The sequence below is a fragment of the Melospiza georgiana genome, chromosome 4 (assembly GCF_028018845.1).
Source record: "Melospiza georgiana isolate bMelGeo1 chromosome 4, bMelGeo1.pri, whole genome shotgun sequence".
In the NCBI taxonomy this organism is placed as follows: domain Eukaryota; kingdom Metazoa; phylum Chordata; class Aves; order Passeriformes; family Passerellidae; genus Melospiza; species Melospiza georgiana.
In genome coordinates, this window is record NC_080433.1 from 21,357,678 (window position 1) to 21,371,147 (window position 13,470).

General features: G+C 37.7%; 1 protein-coding gene across 1 annotated transcript in view; it reads left to right on the plus strand.

The window, feature by feature from the left end:
- BMAL2 (basic helix-loop-helix ARNT like 2) overlaps window positions 1–11,821 on the plus strand; it is a 32,998-nt gene extending 21,177 nt beyond the window's left edge. The window contains 9 exon segments of the mRNA XM_058022513.1: window positions 540–683; window positions 2,263–2,503; window positions 3,436–3,542; window positions 4,101–4,251; window positions 5,428–5,483; window positions 6,285–6,393; window positions 6,852–6,939; window positions 8,224–8,332; window positions 9,308–11,821. Coding sequence (XP_057878496.1) covers window positions 540–683; window positions 2,263–2,503; window positions 3,436–3,542; window positions 4,101–4,251; window positions 5,428–5,483; window positions 6,285–6,393; window positions 6,852–6,939; window positions 8,224–8,332; window positions 9,308–9,444 — 1,142 coding nt within the window. The 3' untranslated portion in view covers window positions 9,445–11,821.
- The last annotated feature ends 1,649 nt before the right edge of the window (window positions 11,822–13,470 follow it).

A 13,470-nucleotide genomic window follows, 5' to 3' on the forward strand; every position in this document is an offset into this window, starting at 1 on the left:
TGTATTTGCTAGGTCTTGTCAATACAAAAGACCTGATGTAGTCGAACATGGGATAAAATACTTCAATATCAAGAATCACTGTCTTCTCTGAAAATGCTAAGTGTCAATCCCAAAGTAACCAAACCTTCTTTAGTTTACAGTTGTTTCTAATTAGGAAAGCATTGTGTACTATGCAGCTAATGCCTGTTTTGTGTACTATGCAGCTAATGCCTATTTTATAGCTGGCTTTTACAAGCATCTTTACAGTTCTTCCTTGTACAAAATGAAAGTTTATAAAGCATCTGTAGTAAAATTCTATTAAGAATATCAAAAAGGGTCTATAAATAGTTTAGTAGTTCTTTCTAATTTTAGAATCTTTATCAATCATGTTTTCTTTGCCCTATTTAAACTATTAGACTTTTTAAATTGTAAGTAAAAAATTTAGGCAGCTAAACTGTGAGGACAATGTACTGGGAGATAAATGCAGAAAGCACCTTGTTTTCTGAAGTTTTTTTGCTTGGTTTTGGTTGTTTTTAACTACTTTACTAAATCTTTGTAAGCTGGCTTGCAAGTACACACAGATTTCCAAGCTGGACCAGCTCGGCTGAACTCTGGTGCTCGGCGTTCCTTCTTCTGTCGCATAAAGTGTAGCAGGACCACAGTCAAAGAGGAGAAGGAGTGTTTGCCCAACCCAAAGAAGAAAGGTATTCAGAGAGTGGAGGTGAAATGGGGGCTTACTCTCTTGAAACTTGTTTAAATTCCAAGTCACTAATGGCTTTCTAGTTCCTACTGATCTCACCAAGTAGCTGTAGAGCAGTGTAAATGGGAACCAGGGACACCTTTTGAAAAACAGTCTAATTGTTCTCTTTCTCCTCCCGGTGCCCTCCTGGAAAGAGGGAGGGAGGAACTTGAGGTACAGTGGCTCTATAGGAGCATGTGGTCTGTTGTGATCAAATTTGAGAAGTCTCAGGGAAATATTTGAAAGAACTGGAGCAGATCAGAAGAATGAAACTAAACTTATGTCTTGAAGATAACTGAGTGAATAAAGCCTGCAAACTCTACTATTTTGAAGGGAAAAAAGCAAGTAAACCAACTTTTTTTTCTGACTTACTTTTTGTGTTGTTTGTATTTAAAAGTATGCATTTTCCCTTTTCCCCCTTTTCATGGTAAAGTTAATTTATTGGTGTAATTCCATTAATTTTCCCAGTAATTTTACTTTAGTTCATATTCTGGTATGCCCATAGAGCAGTGTAATATTGTCAAGTTTCCAGTGAAAATTTAAATTTCAATTTTAAAATGCAATTTCCAGCTTTTGTTTTAATAACTTAGTATTGATTTTTGCAAAGGTGTGTTGAAATTGTTTGATCCTGAAAAAATCCTCCAAGTTCTGTTTTTCAATGTAACCTGTTACTGTTGAGATACACCACAAATTTTAAGAGACCCGTGATTGTAAGTAAATAGAATTTGATATCCCTTGATGCATCAGATAATTCAGTGAGATAAGAATTTACCTTCTCTAAGTAAGCAGTTTTGAGGGAAGGCAAACTGTGACAAAATCATAGTGGGATAACTCAGTTTCTCATTTTGCAGAGTTGATCTGTGGTTTTTTTTTTGTAATAGAGGGGAAAAATCAAAACTATGGAAAGCATCCTGTTCAGCATAGAGGTGTCAAGAGTGCTTTGGCATTTTTTTGGGAAAGAGTACAACCAATTGTAGGATACATAATGTCAAACCTTGATGCTTATGAGGGTGTTTTCATGTTATTTAGAGAGCAAAAAGGGAATGACAGTGTATGCTGGGATTTAAGATATTTAAAATATTTGTATTCCCACAAAACTTCAGAAACCAGAGATAAATAGAAAATAAGCTGATTCTTTCTTCAACTGCAGTGAGCATATGTTCAGGCCATTATGCTCACCAAAGGTAAATTGATTTGGAAGCTACAGAGGGCCTCAGGTTAATTTTAATTCACAATCCATATGAAAACAGAGTGATCTGTGGGTTATTGCTTTGTTTTCTGTCTAACTTGTATTTGAACTGCCAGTACCCATAACTCATCTTCCTAAATCTTACATAGGGTTAGAAGCTCTCTCTGCAGGTAAGCCCGAATTGAATAGAACAAAAATAATTCAAAAATACTCTAAAATGATCTATAGCTTTGTACAGTTGGTGTAGGTAAGCATGAAATATTAAGTTGCTGGTCTCATGGCCAACATAATAAAATAAGTAGTTTGGTTTACTCTTTGAACAATAACTGCTTCTTATTTAATTTCTTTCTATTAGATCACAGAAAATACTGCACCATTCACTGTACTGGGTATTTGAAGAACTGGCCTCCTAATGAGGTGGGAGTAGAAGAGGAAAATGATGTAGAAAAGGACAGTAGTAACTTTAACTGTCTTGTTGCCATTGGGAGGTTACACCCTTATATTGTTCCACAAAAGAGTGGAGAGATAAAAGTCAAAGCAACAGAATTTGTTACACGATTTGCCATGGATGGAAAATTTGTTTATGTAGATCAGCGGTAAGCCTTTTGTTTTTTAATGAAGAGAAATGACACAACTGCTTCCATTTCCTGATCCTCTGTCAAATCTGTAATTTCTCCAGCAGGGCAGAAGTTCTAATTCAAATTCTCAGTTTTTGAGAATTTTTTGAAAATTCTCAAAAATTCTAATTTTCAGAATGTTTTTCTGCTCTACACAAGAAGCAGTTAATTCTTAAACTATGGGTACTTGGGCTTTGTTTTTTTGTCAAATAATACATAATGAATAGAAGTGTATTGTCCTATAGAAAATGGACTCAACTTATTCATAAAGAAAAATCTCAAGTTAGAGCTTTGTAGCTCTGCACAAGACTGAAGTAATAACATTTACCCAGAAGTTATTACTTCTGAGAGTCTTACCATTTGTAACAAATACATTCTAAATGAGGTACCAAATTATTTTATTAAAAGTGAGAACTAAGTTCCCATTTTCTCTACTTTCTGAACCAGACTTTTATTTGCTGTAGAGACCTAGTTACCATTTTGCATTTGGAATTTCATTGTCACTGGAAATGTTACTGCTTTCAGTCTTCTTTTCTTTCTACTAAAAGTGTCAGTTTGACAATAATTCCAGTGAGTGGAAGAGCAAAATTCAAGTGCTGAGTTTTTTATTGACTCTTATGTGTGACCAGTACTGTGACTGGCTAAGGGAGAGCCACTAAACAGAAGTATTTTGTGTGTACATGTGGTTTGCATGTTTAAACATTTACTTTACCTTCAAATTGTCATTCATTGCAAAGGGATAATTTGCTGTGAAAAATATTTCCTGTTGTTTTAGAGCTGTACTAATGCTATATTTTTTCCCCAAACACGAACACAGGCATCTGTTTGTTTAAATATTAATGCTCTGCTTTATCTGATACTGAAGGAAACAGCTTTGAGTCTGCTGTAGTTCACGTTTTTATTTCTAACAGCGCAACAGCAATTTTAGGGTATCTGCCACAAGAGCTTCTAGGAACTTCTTGTTATGAGTACTGCCATCAAGATGATCACAATCACCTAGCTGAAAAACACAAAGAAGGTACAAAACAGTTGGTCCTCTCAGACTACTTACAGCTAGGTGTAACTGCAAGTGAGAACTCTGCAAACCCAAACTACCCAACCTCAGCATGGCCCTTTGTGATGTCTGTGTTAAGACAAGCCTGTGTAAGGCTTGGAATAAAAGCAGAGAGAAACTTGTGTTGTCTTGGCTCCTGGTGCAGGGCCTTAATTGTGGAGGAATAATGTCAGCACATCTGTCAAACCCTCTGCTTCCATTCTTTGTAAGAAAGGGGAGGAATCCTGAAGAGCAGATGTGTCTGATAACATCATTAAAGACACTAATTAAAGCTCACCAAGTCATGAGTCTCCTAGTGTTTTGCAGGAACTTAGTACTTGCTTATTTATGTAAGATTTATGACCCTGCTGAAACGATATAATTTGATTTTAGAACAGGTCCCAGTTTGTTCTGGCATGTTTATTCTATGTCTGGCCAACAGAAACATTTTGGTTTTATGATGCTATAAAATAGATTTACTATTTCTAACTTTACCTTTCTAAGCTTAAATATGATGATTATAACTTTTCTTTTCTTATCTAGTGTTGCAGAACAAAGAAAAAGTATTTACAAATTCCTACAAATTTAGAGCAAAAGATGGGACTTTTGTTACTTTAAAGAGTCAGTGGTTTAGTTTCATGAATCCTTGGACCAAAGAGCTGGAGTACATTGTATCAAACAACACTGTGGTATTGTAAGTAATTTTTATGACTCTCCTTTTATTTTTTGTCATAATTAATTTAGTAAGCACTAAAATAACCTGCTTAGAAAGCAGAACAAGACTAGAAAGCATCAATCTTGCACAAAAAGGGGCTGAACAACTTGGACAAACATCTTTTTGGCATTTACCAGCTATTTTGGTTTCAGTCCTATGTTGTGGATTTGACTCTGAAAACTGTGCTGTTTCCCAGTAGGGGAAAAAAGAGATTAAAGAGTTTCTTGTTAAAGGAAGAAGGGAAGGATCTTTAAGAGAAGTAGATTTTAATAAATGGAACTGTCAAGTTAATTCTGCATTTCCTTCTGGTCTTTACAACCCTCTGTGTGTCAGTTGACCCAATTCCAAGTGCTGCTCTACCCCCAGGTGTCAGAAGGTGGAGAAGCACAATTGATAGATGGTGGAAATGCAAGGCAGGACAGAAAGATCCACTCAAATTGATTGCAAGGGTGGAGCCTGAGGGACAGTAAATGTGTGTGCTTAATTCTTCTTTTTATTTGTAGTTCTTTTTCATTCTCTACCCCTTGCAAAGGAGCTGTAATTGGGATTGTTCCAGTGCTACTGAGGATCTTTGCCAATGACTGGGGTTTTGAGCAGGGACAGAGGGGGGTTTATTTCCATTAACCAAAGTTGTTGAGGGGGCCTTTTACCCATTCTGTATCTGGTTCACGCCTTAGGTCAACATCACCCACCTCTTTTGCCCATGTCCTTTTTCCCCAAGAAAAGAGGACACTTTTTTGCCTGCCCTGGAGATGTGGGCATTTGCAGCTGTGTGCAGGAAGGAAGGAGGGCAGCAGCTGCTGACACCAGGCAGCCACTGACCTGTCCTTGTTCCTGGTTACCTGATTTCCCTCCAAACACTAAAAATGACAGCCCTATTACCTTGTCATGGAACACAGACAATGGCTTTCTTTTTAAATTGGAAAGTGGAAATCAGTATTTCACCCACTGCTCAGAAACATTACAAAGAATTGAACATGGAAATATGTGATGAATATCTTATATTTCTCTAGTTTGAGGATGTTAGCTTTGGTTCTGTGTAAAGTGTTATTGAAATTGAACATAAATATATGCTGGATTTTGGTCTTGGGACAAAAAAAATTGCTGACTCTTAGTGGTTTGTTTGGATTTTTTTTTCATTTCTTTCAATCTCAGAGGTCATAAGGAATCAGCTGAAGAAGAGGTCCTCTACAGTTCCCAATCTGCAGAAGGCAAGTGTCACTTCTTACAGTTATCACAGCTGCATCTCCTGACCAGTCAGTTTAAATTTCTCCAGTCCAGGAGTATTTTATTCTAGATTGCATACAAAGAAGGAATAATTTTCTTTTTTAAAGCTACTTCTTTTTCAGTGTCTAGTTACTTACAGAGTCCTAATTTATATAATTCACAGAACTCTAAAAGGAAGGAAGTGCATATACCCTACTTTTAATTTCCAGCAGCTTCTGTTAGATCTGGGGATTTGGTTAGTAGGATATTGTGCTTCTGTCACAGACAGTTCATATTTTGTCCAGTTTTTGGAACAGATGTAACTGTGCTGAGTTTATCTATAAAATACAGGGGAATACTGATACAGAACATATTTTGTTATTATTTTTCTGCTGTGCAAATTTCTGCTTTCTGCAGAAATGCTGTTCTATCATCTTGCTGTCAAGGCTTTATATTTGCTTTTCAAAATGTTCTTTCAATAAATGATTTCAGTTGGTGAGAAATCCAAGGGTATTTTAAACTCATGTTCTTTGCAATGTCTGTGAGAGACACTGGAGGTGGCAATGATTAAATATATTTCACTACTGGAGAACAACAATTTTCACAAACAGATTTTACATTTATATTGCAACGCCCTCTGCCATGAATCAGTATTTAAAGGAATATAATTTCTGAATACATATATGAAAATATACACTGGTATATGTATATCTAGAACAAAAGCTACTTTAAAATGAATCCTTGCTCTGCAATGAAAGTGCTCTGGGTTTAAGGTTTTCTTTGGGCTTTGTTTTTTTTATCTACAGATGCTGTAAAACAGTCTTTAGTAAGTGTACCTGGAATGTCCTCTGGAACAGTTCTTGGTGCTGGAAGTATAGGAACCGAAATTGCAAATGAAATACTAGAATTACAAAGGTAATAAATGCATAACACCATCATTAGGCTTTTAAGTAAAGATAGGCATGAGGAATTATATGATTACATGAGGGTTGCTCCAGTTTCACTTTTATTGTATTCTATGTACAACACTTTTTAGGTTGGGCAATAGCATTATGAGATACCATTATAATTATGTCAGTCTTGTGCCTGGCAGGGCACATGACTGTGCTGGTGATTCAACAGAGGAAGAAAACTGTGCTCAAGGAATAGAGCTGTCACCCATGGCCTTTTCTGATCTCTCCTCTGTTTTCTGCTACCAAAGCTTGGAGCAGGATAATTTAGAATCTTCAGGAGAATTTAAGACATTATTGTTTCAAATTATCAGACTTGTGCTTTGTCACTGGGGAGGTCTGGTGGGTTCTGCACCACACAGTCTGTTTTTCAGTGTTTGATTAATGTGACCTGGTCAATCAACTAAACACATGCAATTTTAGGTTGCATTCTTCACCATCTGGAGAGTTAAGTCCGTCACATCTCCTCAGAAAGTCACCTTCTCCAGCTTTAACTATAAACTGCAGTGATGTGAGTACACCCTTGCCTGTAAAAACCCAAAATGAAAAGGTTAATGTCGGCACACAACCTGTGTTTGAGCCAGATTGCCCTGATTTGTTTTTGTGAATCTGTACTTTTAATCTTAATGCTTTTGAAGAGACTTTAAAAAAATCTGTGCTGTTTTGAAATGTTTAAAATTGGGACTTTGAAGGTATTTCATTACTCTTCTAAAAATGAGTAGTTATGCTGATCTAGTGGTGCTTGTAAATCTACTAGTGCTTGTAACACCACAAACTATAACTAACATAGTTATAATAAATAACATAGTTACTGCCCATAGCTATGGAATAGTTAACATCTCTTCCTACCTAAATATGTTGTATGTTTTGTACTGGACACGGCTTGAACAAACTTCTCCAACAGTTCCTTGAATGCAAATTTCTTTCCTGTTAAATACAGTTTATCTTTCCACTGCAATTCTCATTTCTTATGGAAAAACCCCACTATTCTGGTCTAGGAGCTGCTTTGACTTCCCTCTTTTTTTTTATGATCTGTTCTCCCCTGTGTTACCACAGATCTTTCTCCTGAAGAGTTGTTTGACTTACTTATGCTGAACTCTCTAAATTATGAATGTCTCGTCATAAGGATAATTTCATCATATGCATTGAAGATTTTTTCTTGATTCTAGGCTTTGGTATCCCATTTGATTCTAAAATACTTTTGGAAAGCATTTCGCCTTTATTAATTTCCTGCTAGAATGTACACAAGTCAGGCAATCCTAGGACTCTCTCCTGCTAAATTACATGTACGTGTTAAATAAAACAACTATCAGGAGAAAAAATCATCTTTTTTTGGATTACCATCTCTATTGCTATGATGAATATAGTTTAATGCATATAGAACCTAGGAGGTATGAGGACTTTTTTAATCTCTTAAGTGGAATGTTTTGACAGTGACAAACATCAGATCACTGGGAATTTGTAGTTTATGGTAGTGGATGTGGAAAGTGCAAACCAGTGCATTTGGCGCTGGATTTATTTACTGAACACTGAGTTAGAGCCTCAAGCAGTGCCATCACTGTGAAGTACTTTGACAGCTGTGTAAATCATAGCTTTTATTTAAGCCAGGTCCAGTGCTATATGAACTTATAAAATATTTTTTTCTAAATGCAAAATATCTGCCTGATGAGGTATATTTTTCACTTTCTCTACTCAGTTCTTAATAATTAAGGAATCTCTGATGTTTCTGTAATGTAATATCTGTGTCTAAATTTAGGATCTAATTCTGTCCTTTCTACCAATTCTGCTCTTTCAGGTGACAAATAAAGAGCTGATTCAGTTATGTCCTTCAGAAACAGAAGCTCTGGAGAATTCAGAACAAAGCCAGGGTGCTATTCCATTTCCCAGTAATGAACCTCTCCTCAGTAAGATTTATTTCTCTTGGGGCTATTCTGGGGGTTGCAGGGGCTGATATTTCTGATCCCTGGTGTCATTTCTGAGTGCACCACTTTACAACCATGTGTGAATTGTAAAGAGATGTGGCTGGCTGAAGCTGAGAGCACTCTGAAAACAGATGTGTTATTGCTGCAAGGCAAACAGCAAAATTTGGTAAGTGAGGCAATCTCATGACAAAAAACAACACCTGTAACTGAAGTTTTCCATTGCATTCTTACACTTTTCATGAGGCACCTTACTGTTCTCTCACCAGGACAGAGATAGGGAGGGAAAAGTATTTCAATGCAATGTCAGGGAACTTCTTAGAATTTGTGAATTATTGTCCTTTAGCACTTTACCTCTTTCTAAGCTGCAAGCTGGGAGTAGTTGATACACAGGACTGCTCCAAATGGTTCAAAAAGATTTTTTTAAATCTTCCTCTTGTTAAGTTTGTCTGGACATAGGATTCCTGGCCCTATAAGAGGAAAATGCCACTGCATTATGTTTGACATAAAATGCAAAATGCTGTAAAAGCCATGTTTATGCTGATCCTGTATTTTAGCTCTTAGAAACTTTTCCATCTTCCTCTTCTCCCTCGTTTGCCAGGGATTTCTTTGTTTATTTATAACATACAGCTTTCTTCTGGTTGAACTATGAGCCTTTTCAGAAAAATTTAAAAACTTAAACCCTGACAACCCCAAACCAACCAACTGAAAAAGAAACACAAAGGAGAAAAAACTAATTCTTTAATAAGGGTTTGGGAAAAAAGAATTAAAAACAACCCCAACAACACAGAGCAAGGAGGAATGGTGTTAAACTAAAAGGGAGTCAAGTTAGGGGGTTTTTTTTAACACAAAAATATTTGCCTTGACTTCAAAGGCAGGTTGTGCTTCAAACCAATTCTGTTTTGCAAGTTGCCATGTTCTCCATGCCTGCCTCAAGCTCCTGCTTTGCCCACTGTGCAGGTGGCAGCTCCCAGCTGGACTTCGATGCCATCTGCGAGAACGACGACACCGCCATGACGGCGCTGATGAATTACCTGGAGGCTGACGGGGGCCTGGGGGACCCAGCTGACCTCAGTGACATCCAGTGGGCTCTCTAGGGCTCTTCTGGGAGCAAGGAATGGCAGAAACCCCCATGCACAACAACCCTACATCCTCAGTACTGTATTGGAGTTTTCTAATGGTTCCTTTGAATCCAGACTTGCTGTCTCTGGATTTTTAAAGACTGGAGCCTTGTTCAGAGAGAGACATCTTCTGCTGCACTTGTGGACAAATGCAATATTTTTTTCATGATGAGGAAACTTTGAAATTTTAATATTGAACCATCTGTAACTGGAATGCTTAGAACACTTTAGTATATTTTTGCTAAGAAGCTTTAACCAAAAGGTACTGTACAATGTACAGGATTACTTTTTCTTAGTTTTAATACTTTGAACTTTTATTTATTGTTTTGTTTCAAGTTGCAGAATATTAGTTATCCATGTTACTTTCTGTAGAACCTACTGTACTTACATGGTTTGAGAATATTTGTAACTATTAAATTTAAGTGAAATAACAATTTGCACACACTACAGTTGTAAAATAAGGTATTGTAATGCTCAAATGATGCAGTTTGTGATTCCTTGCACTTCTCAGCAGTGCAATTTTTGCAGTCAAAGGTGAAAATGAAGCCTACAGTTCTGGGAACAAGGATTGGGGTTGGATCACCCTAATAAACAGAAGAGAATGTTTTGAGAAAAACACTCATTTTTCCCAGTACACAAACATGAGAAGGGAATAAGAAAAGAGCAACAAACTTAATTACTGTTTTGTATTATTTGTAATGTATTATTAGAGAGGCAGTGCATAGAACCAGAGAAAGATAATGCTCTATTTGTAATAAAGCACTTTGGTCTTGTCCCAGGTTCTTTACTAACTAGAGAAGTGTGAATGGATAGTCTTGGTTCCAGAGTGAGGCTTGCACTGTCTGTTGGTGAAAAAATGTTAAAAGTCTAGAGCATCTTTTATGTTTTTGGAGAGATTGGGAGAATTTTCTACTGCTTGAGTGTGTGACTTTTTCAAATCTCTCTGTACTATAGCTTTGTAAGTAAATGCTATGCAGGATGATCTTTTGGGAACAGCTTTTGCAAGGATTGTATCCCAGTTACAGCAAATGACTCAAGAACATGGCACTTTAGAGGTTGCATTAGAACAACATAGCACTAATATAGCAAGAGGATCTTTTTATCTCTGGTATTGAAGGTTTAAACAAATTTTTGCATAGATTATATATCATAAAATTACAGATTTTTTTCATGTTCTCTTCATGTTTGGGTTTTGGTTTATTTTTTTAATTCAGGTAATGAAAGGAAAGCATTTGAAGATATCTGATAGATGTGCATCTTTTTAATACAGACATTTAAATGTAGGTTCAACCCTGACCTCTCTCACTCCAGGTGAGGGTGGCAGCCTGGGCTGGTGTTTTTAGGAAGGCTGGAGTTGGGAACAGATGGATGTGGCTGTCACTAGATGTCATCCTTGTGCTGCTGGGGAGCCACCCTGTCCTCGTGAGGACAGTCTGGACATGAAGTGGCTTCCTCTGCTTGACAGAGCATCTTACAGATGATGTGACTCCTTTGGCAAACAATGCATTTTTGGTGATGGTGATTTGCTAGAATGGCTTCTTGGATTGATTTTTTTAACTCTATAGAATTTTTTTTCATTTAATTTGGATGTAATTTCCTGCATTCAGATCTCTTTTTTACATACATGGGGCCAAAATCATCAGTTCTCTTGCTTTATTAGAATAAACGTTTCTGCTTTTTCTAAATTTTGGGCTATATCATGGAAAAAAGTGGAAGAAATAAACAGGCACTTTCTAAGAACTGATAGAAATCTATTTGTATAAATGAAATTTGAGATTCTGCCATTGTAAAATGCATTTTCTCTTTTCTACTCTAGAAGTGAATTCTAAATAAACCAGCAAATACTGTAGCTCATAGATAAATGACTACACAAATAACTTAAAATTATACAGACTTTATTAGAACAGTTTTTTTAACTGGATTAGTTTGGAAACGTGGCAGCTGTTGTTACTGCAGGAGCAAATTAATTCTTTCACAAGATTTATATAAGTGTCTAGACTCAAACCACTATTTTTGGATTCTTGGCTATCCCTAAAAATAAAACCAAAAATGTAACTTTGATTCTTTTGCAGTCAATGACAAATATTGTGATTTTCAATTAATTTATTAGATTTTCCCTATACTATTTGTAATTTTTTTCTGGCTTAAAGCAGCCTTTTCAAGAAAAAGTGTCACTTGTAAATATTTCTGGTGAAATTAATAGATATTTTTGAATACAATTGAGATAGTATGTGCTTATTTTGTTTGTATAACAACACAATTCTAGTAAGATACTGACAGTTTGTTCCTGGCATGGTGCAGGTAATGGTAGGATGTGGTTAAACCAGGTCAATAAATGCTGTTTTGATGCCCTGCTGTTAGTCTGCTGGCAATTTTGTCTAACACTGAACTGAAATATAAAGTACTTGTTCTTTCAGATCCCAGGCTTCTTCCTCAAAGCATAAACAGGGATGTGGAACTCCTGTGGATTTTGATAGCTCGGTGTGATGCTCCCCAGGCAGGGACAGCCTGTAATCCAAGCTAATGTGCATTTTTGGGGACTCAAACAGAGCTTCAGAACACCCTCATGCTCTCCAGGGATGAACTCTGAAGGTGTCCACACATTAACCCTGAACTTCTCCTGTTCCTGTTCCAAGCACAAGGCCTGTGAGGAGCAGCTGAGGGAGCTGGGAATGTTGAGCCTGGAGAAAAGGAGGCTCAGGGGAGACCTCAGCACTCCACAGCTCCCTGACTGCAGGTAGGTGGGGTCAGGCTCTGCTCCCGAGGGACAGGGTGGGAGGGACTGGCCTCAAGTTGTGCCAGGGAAGCTTCAGATTCAAAAGGGGTTATTGGGCATTGGCAGAGGCTGCCCAGGGCAGTGGAGAAATCCTCATTCCTGGAGGTGCTTACAAGATGTGCAGGTGTGGTGCTGATGGGCAGGGGGTAGTGGTGGATTTGGTGGTCCTGGGTTATAGCTGGACTTGATCTCCAAGATCTTTTTGACCTAAACAGTTGAGTACCTGTGAACATTTGTCACTTGGTGTGCTGGGGGCAGGGAGGATCCTGTCTGTGCTTTTGGGATTCCCTTGTAGGGTATGGGCAGGGACAGTGCTGTTGCATGGGTCTACAGCAGAGACTGAATCCAGGTTTCTTTCCTGTGGTGCTTTGTAGCTCTGGAATTAGCTGTGGATCTTACACTTTTTAGAATACTGGAAAATTTGGTTTGCTCACAAGCATAAAAGGCTAAAGTTATCTTAGTGACTGCTCACAGCAGGGTTTCTGTTCATGATCCAAAGTGGGACAAAAAAGAGAATACAGTAGCTCAGCCTGCCTGATCTGTTAAAGGTAAGTTCAGGTATGTGGGCACTGCACATAACTTTTTATTATTCATTTGTTTTCATGTCAAAACCCCCAGAAATAATCACACAATCTTTGGAAATGGTAAAAAGTTTAGTGGGAAAGCTCTACCTTGGCTGTTGCTGCCTCAGTGCTGACCCTGTCTGGGTGGTAACTTCACTTTCCTGGAATTTGCAGATTCCAAGTGAACCTGACCCAACATCTGTAACGTGTCCTACAGCACTCAGGGAGCCCTGGCACAGCAGAGAGTCACAGAATGAATGGGCTCTTGGGTGACACTGTTAATGGGTAACAGTGAGGTTTATCAGGTGTTCCTGGAAGGCACTGTGAGGTGAGCAGCAGGACTCTGAACTCTGCAACAGCTCAGGGAATGTGCAATGCTTTTCAACAAAAAAGTCTGACTTCAAACACTGCTGCTTTCATAAACTTTACAGATAGGGGAGGCAATACCACTGGGCCTTTAATATTTAGCAAAATACTTTTAGATGAGTGGATAGAAATTCTTTGAGAGGAGTGGTTCCATCCTTAGACTTCACCTTGTCACAGCAGAATAAGCAAATTGATTTCTTAATTATGCAATTGTGGAATCTCCTGAGTTGGGAGGGGCTCATCAGAATCATAGAGTCCAACCCATGGTCCTGCACAGACACCCAAAAATCCCACCCT